General features: G+C 39.1%; 1 protein-coding gene and 1 pseudogene across 3 annotated transcripts in view; one reads left to right on the top strand and one right to left on the bottom strand.

Annotated features, from left to right (window-relative positions):
• Positions 1-24561, bottom strand: part of MAPKAP1 (MAPK associated protein 1) — a 270270-nt gene that overhangs the window by 207739 nt on the left and 37970 nt on the right. For 2 of the 3 annotated variants that reach the window (XM_050760550.1, XM_050760553.1), the window contains exons 3-4: positions 22682-22771; positions 9399-9547 (exon numbers count right to left, since the gene is read on the bottom strand). In XM_050760550.1, coding sequence (XP_050616507.1) covers positions 9399-9547; positions 22682-22771 — 239 coding nt within the window. The remainder of the gene's footprint in view (positions 1-9398; positions 9548-22681; positions 22772-24561) is intronic. The other variant, XM_050760554.1, reaches the window with a different exon arrangement.
• On the top strand, positions 10100-10277 carry LOC126938208 (uncharacterized; annotated as a pseudogene).

Raw genomic sequence — 24561 nt, 5'->3', positions numbered from 1 at the left:
AAGTCCACTGGTAAAGGAAAACCTTTTGTTTTTAAATTTTAAAAAATTTCAAACATTAACTGTTTTTGTTTTCGCCTAACAATGACTGCAAGAGTCTAGGAAAAAGAGCTGTGGTACTGGAATAGGAGAAAAAGGAGCTGAATATCAGCTCTGATACACACTAATGGGGAATCCTGGAGCATGTCACTTTCTCTCTCTCAGCCTGTTCCCTCACCTGGAGCTAACACTCCCTAGATCACTGTTCTGTTAGGATAATTAAGAGGGAAGTTCCAATGTATATATAAAAGATTAACTCTTCAAAAGTTGTAGTTTTCCCATCTGTACCTCCCTACATCTCACTGATGTCAATCACCTCCCTAATCACAAAACTCTGGAATCTTAAAGCCAAAAAGAATCCAGGAGGTCATCTAAGCCACGTTCCTGGTTCTAAACATGCAGAAATCAAGGCTCAGAGATGAGAGATGACTTGTTCTACATCAGAAAGAAAGAACTGCATGGCCAGGACTAACACTCAAGTCTTCTGATTCTCTGTCAGTGTTCCTTCTACCACATGACCTAGTAGACCTGGAAATCAAGTTTCCATTTTGTGAGTATGAATGTCATTAATGAAAATAAAAATCTCGGCCCGGCACAGTGGTTCAAACCTGTAATCCCAGCACTTTGGGAGGCCAAGGCGGGCTGATTACCTGGTCAGGAGTTGGAGACCAGCCTGACCAACATGGTGAAACCCCGCCTCTACTAAAAATACAAAAATTAGCCGGGCATGGTGGTGCATACCTGTAATCCCAGCTACTTGGGAGGCTGAGGCAGGAGAATCACTTAAACCCGGGAGGCGGAGGTTGCAGTCAGTCAAGATTGCACCACTGCACTCCAGCCTGGGCGACAGAGTGAGACTCCATCTCAAAAAAAAAAAAAAAAAAAGAAAGAAAAGAAGAAAATAAAAACCTCTGAGAATTAGAACACCTGGATTCCATGCTCAGCTAGGTGACCCTAGGCTGTCATTTGATTTCTCTGGATAGAGGTCTTCAAGATAGTAAAATCAGGGCCTCATTCTTTGAGGGAGAAGACAATCTCTCCACGGCAAATCATGCAGAGCAAAGTACCCCATGATGAGAAGGCTGAATGTAAAATCACACCATCCCTAGTACCCTCCATAAAGGATTGTCTCCTGGGCTAGACCTCAGTGCTTGATATTCATTCCAACCAGATTCCCTCTACTAACCTGGTAATTGATCAGGTAGTGAGAAGGTAGTACGATAACAGCAATCTCATTGTAACAAAAATACGTCCATGTTGTTTACTTCTTAGTCCCCTAACCTCCAAGAATTACAATCAACATGTCTTAAATGACACCTGACATCTGCCTCTTTAAAATTACTCTCTTGAAAATAAAAGAATAAAATTATCCTGTCGTTTTCTCCTCTGAATGGCCTGGTGAGTCGGGCTGGGCATCTGAGCGCACATCCCTGTCATCTGAGAGGAAGTGACTGATGGGAGAGGAAGTATCTGGAAGGTGACTAACATCTAAAGGCAATTCCTTAGCCAGTTCCAAGGCTGGCTGACAAGCAAGAACAAAGAAGAGGCTTCTTGCTCCACTCTCACCTCAGAGAGCACTACCTCAGATTCCCCAGACACAAACCAGACAAGTAGGGTATATCCCACCTCCCAAAAACATGTATAGTGTCTTCAAGGACATGGTAACAGACTATGATCTGTGGTCAGCAAGTCCAAAACAGCTGCCAATGGGAATGTCCACCTCATCTTTGGCCCTCTTTCAGGGCTTCCTAATTCAGGGATGGTCTCATTATCCATCCAGCTCCACAAGCCAGACACAGACCAGGAAATCATCCTTCAAACCCCCCTCTAACCCTGTTCCCTACATACATCATCAAATCCAACCACTTTTGCCTATTACTAAACATCTCTTGAATTCATTCACTCCATCTTCATCCTAACAAGCAAGCCCAAGTTACCACTATCTCACCCAGAGCACTGCAAAAAATGTCTTGATTACTTTCTCTATCCTCACAAATCCTTCTCAGGGATATACTCCGCAGCACAGCCCCAGGGGTCTTTTCAAAGCAGATTTGTTTACCTCACCTCCCCATTTAAATCCTTGTTCGAGGCTTCCCCGTGCCATTAGGTTAAAAAGAACACCTCTACCAGTCATACCTGGTCTTCCCCCAGAGCTTCACCTTTCACCACCATCTATCTCACCCTAGGGCTCCTGTCACATAACTTTCTTTTGGTTCCTCAAAATTGCCAAATTCCACTTGCCTCAGACCTTCTGTTCCTTCTTTTTCCTCCGTCTGTTCTTAACTAGTTCTTACTCATCCTTTAGCTCTCAGATCAAAAGATTTTAACCCAAGCCTGACAAACATGTTCTTTCCATGGCAAGAGTCTGCCTTCCTTCGAAAAGCCTTAAACCAATGGTGAATTCTACCTCATGGAATTTTCAGAAGATGGCTCCACAACAAAGGAAGCCACCACAGACTGGCAAGGTTCACAGCTAACTGCAGAAATGAGGCCTAGACAGAGAGCTCAGAGTGGAAGAAGTTAGTTTTAAGAACTCAGCATAGAGGATTTAACTTCAGAGTAAAATGCCAAACAATTTTGTTGTGATTCCTGTTTAACTCATTATGAACTGACCATCAAGACAAAAATCCCAATGTCTTCCCTTGGGATTTTCAGTATAACATGAAGCAACAGGAGAGAGATAATATAATGGTAAGGGGGAAATAATCTCACAAAGAGATGTCTTTAATGAAGTTGAGGCTTCTTTTTCAGACACCATCTTGCTCTGTCACCTAGGCTGGAGTGCAGTGGTGCAATCACAGCTCACTGCAGTCTCAACCTCCTAGGCTCAAGTGATCCTTCCACCTCAGCCTCCCAACATCCTGGGGTTACAGGCATGAGCCACTATGCCCAGCAATCCTTCTATACCATATACCGGAATATGTAAAAGGTAGTGAATATCTAATCTCCATCTTCTTTTAGAAATAGACTAACAAAAACTGATCTATGAAAGGAAGACTAGCAAAATACAGTCACAGAGATAAGTAGCCAAGAGAATAACTGCTAAAATCATGTTGAGACTTTTCTTTAAAGAAGTATGTAGGTTGGGTGCAGGGGCTCACACCTGTAATCCCAGCACTTTGGAAGGCCAAGACGGGCAGATCACCTGAGGTCAGGAGTTTGAGACCAGCCTGGCCAACATGGTGAAACCCCATCTCTATTAAAAATTCAAAAATTAGCCGGGTGTGTTGGCTGGTGCCTGTAATCCCAGCTCCTCGGGAGGCTGAGGCAGGAGAATCACTTGAACCTGGGAAGCAGGGGCTGCAGTGAACTGAGATGGTGCCACTGCACTCCAGCCTGGACAACAGAAAGAGACTCTGTCTCAAAACAAAACAAAACAAAACAAAAGCATGTACGTGAAGCCACTGAACAAGTGAGACAAATAGCTCCTAATTCAAAATACAGTCACTCTAGACTTGTTTCTTACTGGGCACTAAGCAAGCAAAGTCCTGGAGAACTCTTACTGAAAGGAGCAGTGGTGGACTTTCAGTATTATGCAGCCAACTTCTTTCTTCATTCATGGTTACCCCCGCACCCCCACCAGCTGGGTAGGGGGTGAGGGTAAAGGAGAAGGAAGTAAGGCCAGAAGACCCTTAGGCTCGAGGCCAGTGCCTCAGCTCAGGCAGCATTAAGTAAAAGCTGCCTTCTAGAAACACAGCCAACACTAAAAAGCCCAGGCTACATTTTTTTTTGTTTTTTGTTTTGAAAGAGATCCAGAAGCAAACATAGTTTAACATATTAGAAGGGACCATTCCCACAAGAATAGCACATTTTCTAAGTTCAGATGAGGTGCCTTTTCCACTAAGGGCAATTTTTCTTTTTACATGATTTCAATTTGCTGACCTTTTCTGAGTTTGCAACATTTCTCAGTGGCTTCATGCTTTTCTGAAAAGTTTTAAGTGACTTTCTTTGAAGAGAGCTATTTAATGCCAATGATTGTAGAAAACATTTGTTCATAATTATCCAGACATAGACTGGAACAATGCTGAAACAAGAGCAGCATGCAAAAATGTATTTAAGGACTATCATCCCAAAATGCTGCTAAAAGCTATTAACCAGTATGTGTTAATTGCCACAGCATTCATATTAATTTTCACTTCAGGCTCGACATTGTGGAATATTTCCCCTGATACATTTTAAACAAAGTTTAATTTAAGGAACTGCTTCTATCAACACTTATGAAAATTAACAGCCAAGCAATTAGCACTCATGAATTATCCCTTCCCCCATGCTCTCTGCAGCTTCCCTGTTAAAACAGTTTCTAACTGAGAAATGGTTACTTTCTAACAAGTTAACACAATCAAAGTCACAGTTGTCTATATGAACCAGAACTGGTTTGTTCTTTCAAGCACTTGTCAAGTCAAAGATTCCCCTTATATTTAGAAAACAGTATTTAGCTAGGCCCAAAAAGTAGGATATTTAACATTCTAGAAACTGCCAAGCAATCACCAATATTGAACCATTTTCTCACCCAAGGTTTAAAAAAAAAATAGCCATTCCCCCACCCACCCAAAGGAAGTAATTACTTGTCTCAATCTTCCTAGTGAAGGACGAGAACCCCACTGGATTCCCTGAACTTCAACGTGCAGACCGTTTTCACCCCCACTCTGCTGTACTTCTTCTTTAAGACATTATTCTAAAATCCCGGCTTTTACAAACACATTCCCTCTCACTCAGTACTGTCAACCACATAATGAAGTACGTGAGAGAGACGTCACTGTCCCACCGTCAGTGCCGTGTCACCCCTTCACAAAGAGAAAGCAGCCGAAGTGGAGTATTTGTTTCCTATGTGCTACACATCCTGCTCACTTCATCCTCCTGAGGAAGACACACAGTCATCATTTCTTTCACCTATCAGGACTGGAACTTGTAGAGAAGAAACATTTTTTCCTTCTACCCTTGTAAATGCTTGGCTGAGGCCCCTGTAACAAGAAACAGAGTAACAAAAGACAAGCACACAAATTTATTTAACCTAAATTTTACATGGTATAGAGCCTTCATAAGAAAAGACCCAAGAAACCGTTGGTTAAATCTGAGAGTTTTTACATTAAGTTTGACGAAAAGTGGAGAGTCATGTGGAAAATATAACAGGATGAAGGTAGGAAGTAAGTGTTGTCAACTGCAGGGAAATTTAGCAAAGCCTGTTCTTTAAGATTCATCTTCGGAGACGAGGATGCTACTTTCCTCCAGGCAGAGGGAGAACACATCTCACATGAGGGCCTTGTGACCTGCTTAGGGGAGATGGGCAGGGGAAGATCAGAGTTATTCCTGCCATTTCTCAAGCTCCTTCAGCTTATGATACTCAATGTTCCAAGATGCCACATTTTGGGGTAGTGTATCCTGAACCCCAAGCTTCATGAGGTTAAGTAGCTAGCCTGACGTCACACCATAAGTGGAGCCACGGGGATTCGAACTGAGGCTTTACTACAGAATAGGTCGCTTTACTAAATGATGCTGCCTCTCACTGTGCTAGATGCTTCATCCTAGCATTATCCTATTTCATGGTCTCAGGAGCCTTGTGAGGAACTCACACTCATCTCCTTTCAGAGGTGAAAAAAACTGACTGAGATGACACAACTTGCTAATCAGTCCCCCCCCCCACCCCGCTTCTTTATTAGTAACTGTATTGACAGGAAATGGGTACTTGAACTTCTGATGGTCTACTAAGGATAATATCTGCAAATGTAATTTGACCAGAATAGTGATAATGTGCTAGCAAAAGAGTCTCAAGAAAGTGATACGGCATAAAATGGATAGGGTTAGATTTCCTTCTTAAAACATAACCTAATCTGAAACAGGTGGAGAAACAGGGCAGAAAATCCACATATTTTGAGGCACTTAAATCAGTGCTGAATGTCTACTGCCTCTCAGCAAAGCCCACTCCCCATCACCTCAAAGCAACCTCCTGTCACAACCAACAGCTCCCACATCCAGTGAAATCAGGACTGGCACAAGAAGTTTTCCAATTGTCTCAACCTCTAGAATAGACGTTTTGTGTTGTTAATGAGGCTATTCAGGGGTTCCATTCTCAACAATGCTTAAGAATTCAGGCAGATGCTTGAGGCTGGTTTTGCGGGTCTGACCAAAGCATGCCCTAAAACTGCTTGGCAATCAACCTTGAACTTTTTTCAAATGATCAGTAAACAGTTATTGATAATGCAGACTCTAAAAGAGATCACAGACAGCATCACCAACATGCTAAAGAAATAGTATCAACATGATACACCTGACCCCCAAAATTGTCAAAATTACAAGGCACACATGCCTAAGTACAGCCTTTCCCTTTCAGTTTCATGCCTTAAAAAAGTATTAGCTAACCACAATTTTAAAAAGCTTTTTATAAAATTATTAACCAGCTACAGGAACCAAAAATTACTTGGAAATATTCACTTTAATTTAGAACAATAGTTAAGTGAGGCTCACCCTTAGAATCATTAAAACCACCAATCCAGTTGGCACAAACTGTTAAGAACACTAGATGTGCCTGCTTGACTAAAATGTAACAGTAAAGCCATGGCAAAAGCAAAATCTTTTCTTCAAATCTAACACTAATCTTAAGAAGGATTTCACAGCAGTTAGTCTCTTGAGGAAATATATAATTAAGTAGTTTTTTAGCATATTTAATTAGACCCCAAACTCTTCCCTGTCCCCTTCTCTCCCCAATTATGTACTATTTGCCCAAGAGACCTAAGCAACTCAGTTAATTATGTAAATAAGGCAAGAGTTATTCCCAAGAAAAGCATTGTGAATATTTGTAGGAGGGAAAAAAACTGTACATATTTTAGAGGCTTTAACAAACCTTTGTGGAAAAAAAAAAATAGCAGTATCAAAATACGTAGCAAACCCTTATACTTGAGGCAAAAAGCATGGCGTTCCAATGATAAGACAGTGAATCATTAAAACAAGACACTCATTTCATTTCTCAAATATGAGCCGAATAAAAATAAAATAATTTTAAGTTACAACAGTAACAAAAATTTAGTGCTGAATGTCAGATGATTTATGGGAAGAATCAATCTGGAAATTATTAGAGTCGACTCTCACAGAAAAGGCTTTATTATCAAGGGGTTGACATGATCTTAACTCTAGAGGCAGCCATGGTGCTGTTATAACTACTACAATCCCATTATTATGCAATCACAAAATGCTAATTTGATCATTTTGAGGTGTTATTTGAATAGTCATTTTAATTTCTAGGTTACAAAAAGGCTTGACTCAAGTATAATTCTCTATTAATCATTGAGATGTCATTGTATATCATATTGATGCATTTCACAAAGATAAAGAAAGACTAATTTAATATGTACAGTACAATATCCTTCAAATATTAGCCATTTTCATTACATATCTGCCAAATGCATCAATATTAATAGATGAGAACAAGGGTTTAATTGTATTTTAGCAATTGTAATATGTAAGATAATAATACAATAGCATCACATAAGATAGACTTATCAATATCTAAATCTTTCTTAATCAATGCATAATGGTGATTGCTCTGCACTCACATCCTTTGTGGATTACAAATGGTCTTGCTATGACAAAAGCATTGAGAGTCTTCAGTGTAAACACACATCTAGCGAGAATAATTCCTTTGTGACTAAGGAAATGGTTTACTTTTTATTTTCCTGCTGGTACTTCAGAAGTTAGATATATACACACCAAGCAGAGTTCACAACCTTGTGACAAATCCAAACCTAAGTAATTAACAATAAAGTCTATCGGATAAAGAGAATTCTAGAGTATTTTAAAAGATCTGTTTTTTTTTTATATATATAAACACATTATCACACATTAACTATTCCAGAAATTACATCCTCAAACAATGAGATGGTATCACGCAATGGAAGCAAATAAATTCCAACTGCTTACCCTAATCCCAACAATAACTTCTCACATGTCTAAATGAATCCATTGTAGCATTTTTTTAAAAATCCTATATAGTCCAACTCGCCATTTTCCAGAGGCTGACATTCCTGTCCCTGGGGGAACTCCTTTCTCTGTGCTACATTCCACAAAACAGGAGAAAGAGAAGCTTTACATCAATACAGTCTGTAACTTACTAAAAGTGCTCTCAGGTGTTTTTTGGAGCAAACTTCCTGAGCCTATTAGGATCTTTATATTATTTATGCATTTTGTTTCTAGTTTTTGCTCTTCTCTCCCGGAAACATCAATAACCTCATGTGCCGATGGCCACACATGCTTACTTAAACCTATGGAAACCTGCTGAATTGTAGGAAGTAAAAGTCTTTTGAAGAGAAAACATCTCTGCTCAAAGAGGACAACTGACAGAACCAGCTCATGAAAAAATAAATAAATAAAATTCAAGCAGAAGCAAAAAGCTGTATGTTTATTAACTGCAATGGCATTGAAATAAGACAGATTATACATGACACCTCCAGGCAAAGAGCTATCACTCAGCACTCCACAACACTGCCAGACAGCAAACATCACGGCAATAAATACAAAAATCAACCGCTACTGTCTTCTGAACAAGGCCCTGCTCAGGTCAGTACAGGGACACAAGAAGGCAGGGGTTGGGGGAAGGGGTGCTGCACATGAAACTAGGATCCACCTGAAATAGTGGCCATATTTCTAAAAGGAAAACAAACACACTTTAATTTTATAACAGCAAACTGTTAGCACAAACAGGCAAAAAACAAAGTTAGCCTCCATAGCAAGTGTCAAGATCCCCCTACAGTGAAATACTGAAATGCAAACAATAGCCTAGGATTCTGAAATGAAGCTCAGATCTCAACAATTTCTACAATTATAATAAAGAATCAGCCAAGACAACGCAAACTGCCTCCCAGAACCACTTTCAAGGCTTTCCCAACACAATTAGACCTTGATTAATCACAATCTAACTAATCCAACTTCTCAAGTATATTTAGGAGATAAAACAGATTAAAAATATACACATATATATTTCTCTCTCCCTTCCTCCCCCTCCTCTTTCTATCATATATATAAATATACATACACATATAAACATATATATACTATACATATATAAGTATATATACATTTGGGAGGATTAAAATACAACAGTCCTGAGATATCTATACACAGAGAAACAGAGAATGAGAGAGCACAGGACTGTTTTTGTTTTAATCCTCCCAAATATATTACTGTGGAAACAATACTGAACCCAAATTCATACCTTTACATCAACAGTCTAAGAAAATGTGGAGTGACATTCTGTAACTGTCAACTGACATTCTATGAAGCATTTCTGAAACCCTAAATCTAATAATAATACCAACAACAACTCCACTCAATTACAGTTTTACTTAAAGGGACAAAGTCTCATTTTTACTTACCTTGCCATCAAATTTGGAATACTCATTAAAGGGGTTATTCAGCTGCAGAGGGCACTGTTCTAGGCGTACAGATAATATTGACTGCTTTCCAGAAATTGGAGGCTTCTCTTTGAGAGACTTTTTTTCAAACAGTGACTTTAACTCCTGGGCTGTGACACAAGAGGAAGAAAAACATCCTGTGATTACACAGAGACAACTTGTCCACCTTCCCTAAAAAGTCTTCCTTAGAACCTGAAGGAAAAAGCATCCAGAGGCATGTTCAGGTCGGATGTATGCAGAAAGCCCCACAATATACTGTGCACTGAAAAGGCAGAGCACAGAAAAACATGCAGGCCAGGATAGTCAATTTGGAAGGAGAAGGGGTTAAGGGAGGGGGGAGAATCAGACAAAGCAACAACGGAGCCATTTTATAAGAAGAGCACTCACAGCCAGGAGACCTAAGCTTTGGCCCGGCTTTGCTAACAGCAAGCTATGGGATAGTGAACACTTCTCTAAATCTCTCTGGGCTTGTCAAACTAGATAATCTCAAAGATCTCTCCTGCCTCTAATATTATGTGATTTTGGAATTCTAGTTCTTCAAGGTCAAGATCTACATATTAATCCTCTAACACTCTCCAGTTGCACCTTGCACAAACTCTTGATGCCAAAGATGAAGAGGGGAAAAAAAGAAAGGATATTTATAGTAACAGTAGCTAACATTTATTGCTTCTTGGCCTTTTGGCTAAGATCAAGTGTAGTAACAGTAGCTAACATTTATTTAGCAAGTCAATATATCTCATTTAATCCTCATAACAAGTCTCTGAGGTAGATACTAGCATTATCTCAGATTTGGCAATGTGGAAACAAGCTTAGAATATTCTGATTAGCACTGGACCACACAGCTAATAAGTAACAGAACTAGAATTTGCACCTGACCAAGGTTCGTATACATTAGGGCACTAATGAACAAGGTAAGACTAACTCAATAAATTTTGTTGCATGAATGAATGATTGAAATAATTCAGATTATTATTAAATCTGAATCGTCAGTTCTTATTCATTAGTGAACCAAGACAAGTTTCGTATCTTTTCAAAGATCATTTAATTCTCTAAATCAATTGGAATATTAATCAAGGTGGTGGTAGCTAGATGATAAGTGACTATCAGGAAATGTCCACACTTAAAGTTTTAAAATAAATCAATCTGGGACTTTAAAATCTGCAATAAACATGTTCAATCCCATTCCACTTTAGCATTGTCAAATTAAACCAAGAGAGAGAACAGAACTCTGTAACAGTCACTTAGAACTTCCAAAAAAAATGTAACTGCAGCTGGGCACCATGGCTCAAACCTGTAATCCTAGCACTTTAGAAAGGCAAGGTGGGAGGATCACTTGAGCACAGGAGTTCGACATAATCAACATATTAAACACAGATTTGAAGAGAATTAGACTATAATTTGATTAAAAGTAATATTTTAAATATGGGAAGTACTTTTCTACCTGTAATCTATGACCAGTTTCATGGTTATAATTGGGAAAGAAATGATCCTTTATTAAGCATCTGTTATGAGCCAGGATCAATACTAGATATTTTCCTCACCTGGCACAGTCACAGTCTTCACAGATGCTAAGAGAGATGTTACTACTAGCTCCATGAAGAAACTGAGGAATCCCAAACTTAAGTAATGTATAGACTTCACACAGCTGTTACCAACAGGGTTCGGTGCAAGGTGATGCTATGATTAACCCTTTCATTCTCAGATATTCACACTCAGACCTCTCTCCTCAACCTAACGTCTCCTCCCCTCTTCCTCCTTTGTCGAGGCTTGGAGAACACAAACAACCAAAGAGAACTTTTGCATGCTCTCATCTGCTCTTCTATCTGCCTGTCCTCCTATTACCATGGATGAACTCCCTCTGCCCTTACCTTACGCCAGCCCTTCCTTGTGCACTAGATCCCATCCCTCTTGCCAATTCATGAACAACTCTCCAGCAATTCTCTTCTCTCTCTTCCATTGTCACTTTTTCTCTTACTGAATTAGTCACATTGGCACACAGTACTGAAACACTGCTCATAAAAAAAAAAAAAAAAAAAAAAAAAATCTGCTCTCTATCCCATACTCCCTCCCTTCTGGTTACTACCATATTTTTTTCCTTCTTAAAATGTCATCTATATTCTTTCTGTCCAGTACCTCCACTTCCATTCAATCAAATCCACTCCAAGCAGGCATATTCAGGTCACACTACTGCACCAAAGCAGCTTTCATCGAAGTCACCAATGATCCCTTTGTTGCTAAATCTGTTGGTCAATTTTTAATCCTCATCTTACAAGATGTCTTGGCAGCATTTGACACGGTTCATCACTCCCTCCTGTTTTAACATTTTTTTCACTTGCTCCTCAGGACTCCACTCTATCTGGCTTTTATACTGTCTCTCAGGCTACTCCTTCTTGGTCCCTCTGCTGATTCATCTCATTTCCCCCTTGAATCATTGGTATTTCCCAAGGCAAGCACTTGGACCTCTTCTCAATCTACATTCACACCACTGGTGATCTCATCCAGTCATATCCTTTTAAATACCATCGATAAGGGGCAAAACTAAATTGTGGTGACATAAATCAGAACAATGCTTGCCTCTGGGGAGTGGAATGACTAAAAAGGAGCACCAGGGAACTTCTTTGGGGTGACAGAATTGCTCTATACTTGTCTGGGATGCTAGTTATATAAATGTATATATCTGTCAAAAGTCATTGAGCTGTACATTTAATAGCTGTACATTTCACTATATGTAAAGCATACCTCAAAAAAAGTAAATAAATAAAAAGGGAAACCCCAAGTAAATATCCTGTATATGCTACTAACTCTCAATGGTTATTTTTAACCCTAAACACTCCCTGAAATTATAGACATCCAACTTTCTACTGGACACTTTCACTTGGATGCCCACCAAGCACTTCAAGTGTTACCTATCCATAACTAAACTCTTGATCTTTCCCTGAAGCTCCCATTCCCACAATCTCCTCAGTTAATGGCAATTCAGTTCTGATTGGCCAAAAACTTGGGAGTCATCCTGACTTCTCACATCCTACATCCTACCCATCAACCAATACTTCAAAAGCTATTCAGAACCGCGGCAACCGCTAGCACCACTGTATTATCATCATCACCTTCAAACCCGCTTTACTGTTTCTGCCCTTGCTCCTCCATCCCGATGCTTGTTTCTTCCTGACATAGCCGCCAATATGAGTCTTTTAAAATACAAGTTACAAACTTCAGAATGAGGAGAAAACTTGATAAATCTGACCACATAAAAAGAAAACACTTTTGTATGGGAAAAAAGTAAAAAGACAAATGATAAATTAGGAAAGAATAAAGGTCAATATTCCTAATATATAAATATTCTGAAAATAAAGAAGACACTGAACAACACAGATAGAAAAATAAGACAAAAAATATGAAATGTTCACAGAAAAAGAAATGTAAACAGCTCTTAAATGGAAAGATTCTCAACCACATTCATAAGAGACATGCAAATTAAAACTACATTTCACCAGATTGGCAAAAATCTAAAAGTTTGAGGCTCTGAGGACATAGACACTCTATATGTTACCGGTGGGTAACAGCAAAAGTCCTATGAAAGGGAATTCAGAAGATCAAGGAAAATCATATCTTCATTTACCCTCTGACCCAACAATACCACTTAGATACATTAGTAAAACAAAATCTTTAAAAATATGCATAAAACTATTCCCTGCAGTGCCATTTGCAAAAGCCTGAAAACAATCAAACATCCCTGACTGGGGCATGGGTTGGCACTGGTACATCTGTATCATAGAGTAGTATGCAGCTGTAAAATGGAATGAAGCTTATCTCTATATATTGCTCCAGAAAAATCCTCAGAATATATTACTAAATGAAAAAAATTACATATTGTACAAAACAGTATGTATAGTATGTTATCTTTAATCTAAAAAAGGGGGATATAAACATAAATATGCTTATATATAGTTTTAAAGGGACAAAAAACCGTTTTAAAAATGACTATAAAAGAGTGAAGGGAACAGAACGTGAAGCTAGATTTCTCTGACTTTATCTTGCTTTATGTTTTTGACTTTGAAGCCATTTTAAATAATTATAAAAGAAAATTAAAAGTATAACCTCTAAAAACAAAGGCAAAATGAAATAAATGAACCTAAGTATAATAATGACTTGGCAGATTAACCACAAAGTGGGGAATTATTTTAAATAACTTTGTTACTCAGCAAATGACCCAATTTCTTCAACAAATAAATTATAAGAAAAAAAGTGAAAGAGAAGCTATAGATTAAAAAATGAGACATTAACCAAAGTAGTAGATGGATTTTAGAACCAAACATGAACAAACCAATAGGGGAAAAAGAAAAATTTGAGATGATTTGGGAAATAATGAACAATAATTGGATATTTAATAATATTAAATAAGTATTTCTTGGCCAGGCACTGTGGCTCACAACTATAATTCCAGCACTTTGGGAGGCCAAGATGGGCAGATCACTTGAGCCCAGGAGTTCAAGACCAGCCAAATCCCATCTCTACAAAAAATGCAAAAATTAGCCAGGAATGGTGACTTGTGCCTGTAGTCCTAGCTGCTTGTGAGGCTGAGGAGGAAGAAACGCTTGAGCCCAGGAGTTGAGGTTGTAGTGAGCCATGTTCATGCCACTGCATTCTAGCCCCGGTCAAAGTGCAAGACCCTGCTTCAAAACAAAAATTTTTTTTCTGACAGGGCATGGTGGCTCACGCCTGTAATCCCAGCACTTTGGGAGGCCGAGGTAGGCGGATCACGAGGTCAGGAGATCGAGACCATCCTGGCTAACACAGTGAAACCCTGTCTCTACTAAAAATACAAAAAATCAGCTGGGCGTGGTGGCGGTGCCTGTAGTCCCAGCTACTCAGGAGGCTGAGGCAGGAGAATGGTGTGAACCCGGGAGGCAGAGCTTGCAGTGAGCCGAGATCACGCCACTGCACTCCAGCCTGGGCAACAGAGCGAGACTCTTGTCTCAAAAAAAAAAAAAAAAAAAATTCTTTATAATATTGTAAAGTTTTATGTTAAAAATACATAGTTTTATTATGTGTTAGAAATACAAAGTATTTAGGTATGAAATTATATAGTAGCTGGAATTTGCTTAAAAATCATCTGGGAGGGCCGGTAGTAAAATGTATACATTAAACAGGACCAGCCATGTACTGATCATTGTTGAAGCTGGCAGATGAGTGAAGGGAGTTCACTAAACCATTCTCTTTACTTCTGTTTATGTCTGAAATTTTCTACAATAAAGTTTTTTTTTTTAAGGAAATTTAACTGGGGGAAAAGAAGTCACATATCACATCACTACGCTGATCAATTCACCTCAGAGAAAAAATACAATTCCTTACCAGACCGTCCATGACTAGGAACCCCACTCCTGACTTCTCTGATCCCACTCTTCCCGTGCTTACTGTGCTCTAACCAACAGGCATCCTTCCTTGCTATTCTATTTTTTGAATACACCAGGCACATTTCTGCCTCAGAATCTTTGCACTTGCTATTTCCTCCTCTTAGAACACTCATCCCCTGATATCTGCATGACTCACTCCTCCACTTCCTTTACATCTCTGCTCAAACAGTACCTTCCTAATGAGGCCTTCCTTGGCCACCCTACACAAAATAGCAAAATTCTCTGCCTAGCATTCCTTATTCCCCTTACCTGGCTATATTCTTCTCCATGCCATTTATCCATTCTGGCATATTATGTTTACTGTTTATCCCCAGTCGAATATAAGCCCCCTGAAGACAAGGACTTTGTCTTGTTCACTATTTGTTGAAGGAATAATTTATTATTTTTTAATAATAAATATTTGTTGAATGAATAACTCTGGACCAGAGAAGTAGAAGAAGTTGCTGAGGTAGGGTATAGGAAGGGAGGACAGAGAGAGCACATGGGCAGAAAGAAGCCAAGACAAGATGGGGGAAGTCATGAGGGCCCTTCCTTCTGGTTCCAAGCCATTCATAAGGCAGAGTTACACTTCTTGAAAGCCCTCCTTGAAGTCGCTTTTTGTTATTAGCAACTGAAAAGTCCTAACCAATATAAATAGTTGGATTCGCCTACAAACACCAAACTAAAAAAAAAAAATAGCCTGGAAATTTAATTATCATCAGCTTTATGAAAAAGCACACACTACAGCATTCAGAAGATGAGAATGAGTATTAGAACTTATGCATGGAACACGTTAGAACTATAAGGATTTAGGGAGTGACGGAATACAAAACAAATATATTAAAATAACAGATTTCGGCCAGGTGTGGTGGCTCATGCCTGTAATCCCAGCACTTTGGGAAGCCGAGGTGGGTGGATTACCTGATGTCAGAAGTTCGAGACCAGCCTGGCCAACATGGTGAAACCCCGTTTCTACCAAAAATACAAAAATTAGCCAGGTGTGGTGGTGGGTACCTGTAATCCCAGCTACTTGAGGGGCTGAGGCAGGAGAATCACTTGAACCTTGGAGGCGGAGGTTGCAGTGAGCCAAGATCACGCTACTGTACTCCAGCCTAGGCAACAAGAGCAAAACTCCGTCTCAAAAATAAATAAATGAAAATTAGAATTTAAAAAAACAGATTTATTTACAAAAGACCAATAACAAACTTATGAGGAAGAAGATCCTATTTATAATGGTAGGCTGGGTGTGGTGGCGTGTGCATGTTGTTCCAGCTATTCGGGAGGCTGAGGCATCAGAATAGCTCGAACCCAGGATGTGGAGGTTACAGTGAGCTGAGGTCGTGCCACTGCAATCCAGCCTTGGCGACAGAGCGAGACTCCATCTCAAAAAAAAAAAAACAAAATAAAAATACAATGGTAACACAAAATATGTGGAAATAACGTTAATAAGAAATGTAAAAGTATGGGATCTATATGGAGATAACCACAACATTTTATCTTTATGAACTACTTGTATACACAAAAAATACAAAAAAGATCATATGAAATATGATTTGAGGTTGGGCATGGTGGCTCACACCTGTAATCCCAGCACTTTGGGAGGCCAAGGCAGGAGGATTGCTTGAGTCAAGGAGTTTAAAACCAGCCTTGGCAACACAGGGAGACCCCGCATCTACAAAACATTGTAAAAATTGGCCAGGCAAGGTAGCATGCACCTGTGTGGCATAGTTACTCGGGAGACTGAGGCAGGAGGATTGCTTGGGCCCAGGAAGTCAAGGCTGCAGTGAGTCATGATCGTGCCACTGCACTCCAGCGTGGGTGACAGAGCGAGACCCTGTGTCAAAATATATACATATATTTTTTTATATTAAATATTGAATATTGTTTAAAATATATACACTCACATGTATAAATGAAATCTAAAATAAATACATCAAAAGGGTAACAACAGCAGTTGCCTCTGAATGTGAGATTACTGGTAACTTATTTTCATTTTTAAATTTTTTTCTACACAATTTCTTATTTTGCTTTTTGAGACAGGGTCGCCCTCTGTTGCCCAGGCTGGAGTGCTATGGTACCCCCATGGCTCACTGCAGCCTTGACCTCCTGGGCTCAAGTGATCCTCCCATCTCAACATCCTGAGTAGCTGGGACTACAGGAGCACACCACCATGCCCAGCTAATTGTTTTGTGTGTGTGTGTGTGTGTGTGTGTGTGTGTGTGTGTGTGTAGACGGGATCTCGCTGTGTTGCTAGGGCTGGCCTCGAACTCTTGGGCTCAAGTGATCCTCCTGCCTCGGCCTCTCGAAGTGCTAGGATTACAGGCACGAGCCACTGTACCTGAATTTTTTTTTTCCCAAACATAGAGGGTTCAGCAACTTCCCCAAACTCTGGCCATAGCTGACAGAGAAGGAAAGGAATAAGAGCCAGGCACGGTGGCTCACACCTGTAATCCCAGCACTTTGGGAAGCCATGGCAGGTGGATCACCTGAGGTAAGGAGTTCGAGACCAGCCTGGCCAACATGGTGAAACCTCCGTCTCTACTAAAAATACAAAAATTAGCCAGGCATGGTGGCAGGCACCTGTAATCCCAGCTACTTGGGAGGCTGAGGCAGGAGAATTGTTTGAACCTGGGAGGCAGAGGTTGCAGTGAGCAGAGATCGTGCTACTGCACTCCAGCCTGGGCAACAGAGCAAGATTCACTCTATAAAAAAAAAAAAAAAGGAACAAGAGAACACCAAAGACTCCTCAATATCCAAAACTTCAGAAGCAGCTCCTTTCTGCCAATGGTATGGGAGGGAGCAGAGCAGAGTAGAAAGACTAAAGTCTTTGGAGTCAAACAATCCAGGAGGTGAATTCCAGCTTTACCACTTACTACTTATAAGTAACTTGGGAAAGTTATTTGGCCTCTGAGCACCAGTTTTCTCACCTGTAAAAGCGACATATTAACAGCTAATTTGCTGGCTTTGAATGAAGATGAAATAGGCCAGGCTCAGTGGCTCACACCTGCAATCCTAACACTTTGGGAGGCCGAGGCGGGCGGATCACAAGAGGCGAGAAATTCAAGATCAGCCTGGCCAACATGGTAAAACCCTGTCTCTACTAAATTTTTTAAAAAAAAACTTAGCCAAGCATGGTGGCACACGCCTGTAATCCCAGCCACTAGGGAGGCTGAGGCACAAGAACTGCGTGAACCCCAGAGGTGGATGTCACAGTGAGCCAAGACTGTGCTACTGCACTCCATCCAGCCTGACGAAAGGAGACTCTGTCTCAAAAACAAAAACAAAAACCAAAAAAGAAAAAAAGAAATAAACTTAGTGGCTAACATACTATATACTGAGCTGATTACTCATCAGAATCACCCAGGGAACTTTTGAAAACCGTAACTTTGTGGGCCCCAAGCCCCATCTACTAAATCAAGAATTCTATAGGTGAGGCCGAGAAATGTATAGGGAATGTTATTATAACATGCACTTTTGGATGCGTTTCTGATTTTTATACATCCATTGCATTTGGGAATCATTACTTAAGAAACCAATAATAGAAGTTACATAAAACATCAGGTACATGTAAATAACTGATATAAATAAGCTACATTGTTGTTTTGCATTATTATTTAACTTCATGCATAAGAAGCCTTATTTGCCAATTAGACTTCAAACTTCTTGAGGAGAGGATTCATGTAGTCCTCCTAGCACTCAGCATAGAATTATTAGCCGCACAGGAGTTATGAAAGAAATACTTGTTAAATAATTCAACTAGTAAGGGTAATAACTAATTATGTAAAGAATAAAATACCATTTTAAAATAATAAAATTAAAGACACTTCGATCGTAATATGACATTATTCCTAACAAAGCACATTTCTGATGACACCATCTTCGTATCTATCCATGCAGTTTTAGTTACAGGAATATTACAAGGATCTTACTCTAAGGTATTTCATTTATCATGTGGTCTCATGGCATATGGATCAGCAAGTTCATAAAGAACTGAGGTACGGACTAGATGGTCTCCACAAACCCTCCATCTCCTCTATGAAAAGACTGCCCTTTTGCTGTGTCTTAAAGGATAAACTGGATGTTGACAGAATAATTGTGAAAGATGAATACTTCCAGGGAGGTCATCCTGTTTAGAATAATGATTCTTCTAGTGGGGAATGAAATAAAACAAAGAAAAGAAAAACAAATGAAAGGATTTTAGCAAAGCATAAATAATAGAAAAAGAATGAGAGAATAAAGTTGGGTATGGTGGCACATGCCTGTAGTCCTAGCTCCTCAGGAGGTTGAGGCACTTGAATTCAGAGTTTGAGGCCAGCCTGGGCAACACAGTGAGACCCCCAATTCTTAAAATGAGAGAATGAATAAATAATTACCCATCCAAAATTCTCAATAAAAATCAAAAAGATTTAGATGTGGCATTTCTTGCCGAGACAGTACGTTTGTGGGAGATGTATAAAAATAGGATGGATGCTCAGTTTGCCAGTTAGATGTTTAGTGGACTGCTGATTCCACTTTTCTAGCATGCTTTAATACACCCACAGCGCCAAGCTGAGGTTTAATGATAGGACCCAGCCTAAGGGAGAATCCAAAGACATTCTTTTGTGCATTGATGAGTTTCACTCTAACCATCAGGAATGACTACCAGGCAGGTTGCTGCTCTGGCCAGAACCAGGGGTAACAGTTCAAGCATGAACATACACATTAAAGAGCTTCTCCAGAAGTAAGACCACAGGCTCAATTGTCAAAATCCTTGAGACACAGAAAAGGGAAGGAAACTGAAGGAGAGAAGTATAAGTACACTTCTATAATGGATAGTATGGTTACAAATGAAAGCAAAAGGGGACATAATTATTTCTCCAACATATTCTGTGAAACAATGAACAAAAATTAAAGTAGATTAGACTTTAAAAAATAAGTAGGGGAGCAAACAAAATCCTCTATTAGATGTATCAAAATTTAAGCTGAAGAACTTATTTCTAACATTGTAAAAGGGACTGATGCACCTATATCTGAGGTACTCAACTCACTGTATTTTTAGGTTTCAGACACAGTCTTGCCCTGTTGCCCAGGCTGAAGTGCACTGGCACGATTTTAGCTCTCTGCAACCTCCACCTCCCAGGTTCAAGCAATTCTCATGCCTCAGCCTCCTGAGTAGCTAGAACTACAGGCGCACACCACCATGCCCAGCGAATTCTTATATTTTTAGTAAAGACAGGGTTTCGCCAATGTTGGCCAGGCTGGTCTTAAAACTCCTGACCTCAAGTGATCTGCCTGCCTCCTGGCTAATTTTTTTGTATTTTCAGTAGAAATGAGGGGCTGGGCGCGGTGACTCACGCCTGTAATCCCAGCACTTTGGGAGGCCGAGGCGGGAGGATCATGAGATCAGGAGATCGAGACCATCCTGGCTAACATGGTGAAACCCCGTCTCTACTAAAAATACAAAAAACTTAGCCGGAAGCAGTGGCGGGTGCCTGTAGTCTCAGCTACTCGGGAGGCTGAGGCAGGAGAATGGCATGAACCCGGGAGGCGGAGCTTGCAGTGAGCTGAGATCATGCCACTGGACTTCAGCCTGGGCGACAGAGCGAGACTACATCTCAAAAAAAAAAAAAAAAAAAAAAAAAAGAAATGATTTTTCACTATGTTGGCCAGGCTGATCTCAAACTCCTGGCCTCAAGTGATCTGACGCCGTGGCCTCCAAAAGTGTTGGCCAGGCCACGGTGCCTGGCCTCACTGTGTGCTTTATTTATAATTTTTTAAGATACGGAAGTGAAGAAGGCAAATAAAAATAAAGGGTGGCTTGAGAGACAGAGAAGCTTAGATAAACTGGCTCTGTATATACTGATCAAGAAGAGATTAATAAGAACTGCATTAAGATATATAAAAAATTTGAAGAAAGTGAATAAGATAAGTGATATAAAGTATTTTCAATCTGTATTAAATACAACAAAGAGAAACGTTAACTGGATCAACAGAGGGGCTAGCCTAGTGAGATTCTGAAAGTATTTAGAGTAAAAATAAAGAGAAATTCAAGAAGAACTACTTCATTTAAGGACAGTCAGAATGAGATATAAGGAAGAAAAACAAGCAATTGGGACTTCTGGTTCTACACAGTCATCACTTAGTAGCAGTCATGAAGAAAATCATACCTACTGAGGATACTCGAGTTTATAATCATAGTAGGAGAAATCAAGAAGCACTTTACAGAGTGTGATTTAGCGCAGAGAGACTGGCCTTTATATGCAGGCAGAGCTGAAAACAAAACATCTCATTATCACACTACCGTCCTTGTTGGGTAACTTTGGCAAGTTCATCAAATCCCTGAGCCTTTGTCTTATCTGTAAACAACAGCAATGATACCTACACCTTGCAAGATCACTGCATTAGAGGTAACGCATGTACAGTACCTAGTAGAGCACCAGGTAGGGGCTGCTATTAGTATAATAAATCTTAATATTATTAGTCTTATAATTATTATGTAACAATGGAGCCAATCCACAAATATTTATTAGGCATCCATTACATGCCAATATGATATTGGGAGGTGCTGGGAGGATACAGAAGACAGACTGCAGACATTTCTTTTAAAGGACAAAAAAAGAGAAAGTCTAGAAAACATGATATAACCACTATAAAATATTTTAATAGCATTTTATTTCTGAAATTGTTCTTCCCCAAGTCTTTTCTTCTTGCTGAGACTGAAGCTTTGAAAGTATATAATATGACCAGCCTTTATACACATACTATATGAAAATATACAGCAAATGCTAATGATACCAGCAACATAATGGTTTTTACCCTAACGGAAAAGAATCTGCATATATGCAAAAAAGACTGTTACTAGGCCCACTAATGGGGCAAGGGAAAGTCTAGGTTGGAACTGCCAAGGGAAATCTATAACCTAGAAACTCATCCAAAATATCATAGGGGCTGGGCACAGTAGCTCACACCTATAATCCCAGCACTTTGGAAAGCCGAGGCAGGTGGATCACTTGAAGACAGGAGTTCGAGACCAGCCTGGCATGGTGAAACCCCGTCTCTACTAAAAATACAAAATTTAGCTAGGCATGGTGGTGTGCACCTGTAGTCCCAACTACTCTGGAGGCTGAGGCAGAAGAATTGCTTGAACCAGGGAGGCGGAGGTTGTAGTAAACCAAGATGGCACCACTGCACTCCAGCCTGGGCGACACAGCAAGACTCCGTCTCAAAAAAAAACAAAAAATAAAAAACAAAAATCGGCTGGGCACAGTGGCTCATGCCTGTAATCCCAGCACTTCAGGAGGCCATGGCGGGTGGATTACTGGAGGTCAGGAGTTCAAGACCAGCCTGGCCAACATGGTGAAACCCCATCTCTACTAAAAATACAAAATTAGCCAGGTGTGCTGGCATGCGCCTGTAATCCCAGTTATTCAGGAGGCTGAGGCAGGAGAATCGCTTGAACCCAGGAGGCGGAGGTTGCAGTGGGCCAAGATCATGCCATTGCACTCCAGCCTGGGCGACGGAGTGAGACTCCATCTCAAAAAAAAAAAAAAAAAAAAAAAAAAAATCATAGGGTACTCCTTGGCCTATATTTTTGAAAAAATATCAGAGAAAAGTACTGACATGACAGCTTATAAAAAATGTCCCCTGCACACATCAATCCCTGTGACCCAGAGTGAAGGGTGGCCAAAAAGCCAAGACCTAAAGAGCATATAGCTTCAGAGGGTCAAGGCACACAACAGAAAGAGCCTAAAGCTCAAAACACAAGAGGTACCTGTCCAGAGGATTTAAAAGGATGAATTAAAAATAAAAGTTCTTACATAATAAACTAAATATATAAATCTCAAATTAAGAATTAAAATCATTTCCATTTACCTGATTGCTTAGAATTTCTTTCTTTCCACTGAATATTTTTGCATTTGATCTGGTTTTGTCTCTCTTTTCGGAGTCGTTCTAATCTTTGAGCTTGAAAAGAAATATTATAACTATAAGTTTGTCAATGAAAGTTTACCATAAACAAAGACATAATTAACTACCTTTACATGAATAAAGATGTTTTATATTGCATATGTAGAGAAAAAGTCATAAAATTTTAAAGGTGGCACCCCTGAAAAGCAAATACCAACAAAAACATGAAAATATTCTTGATTTATAATTGAAATTAGAGGATATAAAACACTAATAGAGATCATAAAGATAGTATTAACATGGAAGAGAATAATAAAATGTGAAAACTTCTGTGATTAATATGACATTTCATTATATAAATCATTAATAACGGTCTTAAAGGAATTTTAATGCACAAATGAACTGAAGTGAATATTACATTACAGGAATAAAATTACTGTTATGAATTACTCTACCCGTTTCAAAAATTAAAGATAAATGAACTCAGACTAGACTATTAAAGTTTTAAATATAAAATCCTTTATCTAAAAATCATGAAAATTATAAAATGTCAAAGCTATATAAATTAGCATAGCTTTTCTTCAGTGGGCTGAAACAGTTTATAGGTAGTAAAATAAATGATTTGTATCTTTGTAACATTAGTCAAATCTTAAAAAGAACAATTTTTCTTTTACAAAATTTTAAGATATGCTGCATGGATTAAAAAGTAAATTCTTTGGTCACTAAGACAACCTACAATCTCAATTAATTATTAGCATCTAAGTGCTACCAGAAGAAATTCCAACAAGAGTCACCTAAAATTATGCATTTGTGATTATATTGCCACTGGCTGATCAACCTTCAAAAATCAGTGAACTGATCCTTTAGAGAAATACCACCCAGCATCCACTGAACAACTGCTGCATACGGAGACCACGATAAAAAAGAAAGTCACAATCGATGCCATCTCTTGAAATGAGTTTTCTCTTGCTAATCTTCAGCTTCCTATCCCAGCATTTTGCTAATAGAAAATAAATTAATTTCTTTTTCAGCCTCTTTCAAGGTAGGAAATTATACACTTCTGCGTTAGCATTGTGGTTGGGAAATACTGAAAATAATCTTACCAGAAATTTAAACTATGCTGGGAAAAGCATTCTGACAATGTCACTATATCTAACCAAATTCCACTGAAGAAAAATACATTCAATTGCAATTAATAAATGTGAAGGGTACAGCCAAAGTAATATAATCATAAAGCTCTCAATTTAGCAGCATTCTCCTACTGAAATACATTCAACCTGTCATATAAGATATCATCTCAATAACCTGCAAGGAAGTCAGTTTCAACTAGAGAACTGAGAATCAATGGTTCTAAATTATATTCAAACCTTCACTCAAATCCTATTTTGATAAAAGTTCCTTTAGATACTGGGAAATGCTATTAATTATTTTCATCATGAGAGCAAATTATTCTTATGTCACAGATACTGAATGAATTCTGAACCAAAACCTGAATGTGTCTTTCACTGTAAATTGTATCCAGTTCTACCTCCAATATTACTTTATGTGCATTTTACATTTGGACCATGAAAATAAATACGTAAGTATTTTCAGTGTTCTACTATATCTCCTTGCCATTACCTTTCCTGGGAGTTAGTAGGTTACTGCTAATTTGGAGATTATATTTTCTGATTATCTAAAAAAAAAATAATCTCCTAGAATACCTGTCATATTAGAACTACAATATATATTCTAAATAATTTGTCTAAGTAAAAAAAAAAAAGTCCTTGGTTCATCACATTCCCCTTGAAACAAGGCCACCAAAAAAATATGTGGGAAAATGGGCAATAAGCTTTTAAAGCTAATGA

Source organism: Macaca thibetana, chromosome 15, assembly GCF_024542745.1.
Source record: "Macaca thibetana thibetana isolate TM-01 chromosome 15, ASM2454274v1, whole genome shotgun sequence".
Taxonomy (NCBI): domain Eukaryota; kingdom Metazoa; phylum Chordata; class Mammalia; order Primates; family Cercopithecidae; genus Macaca; species Macaca thibetana.
This window is presented reverse-complemented; position numbering and strand designations above follow the sequence as displayed.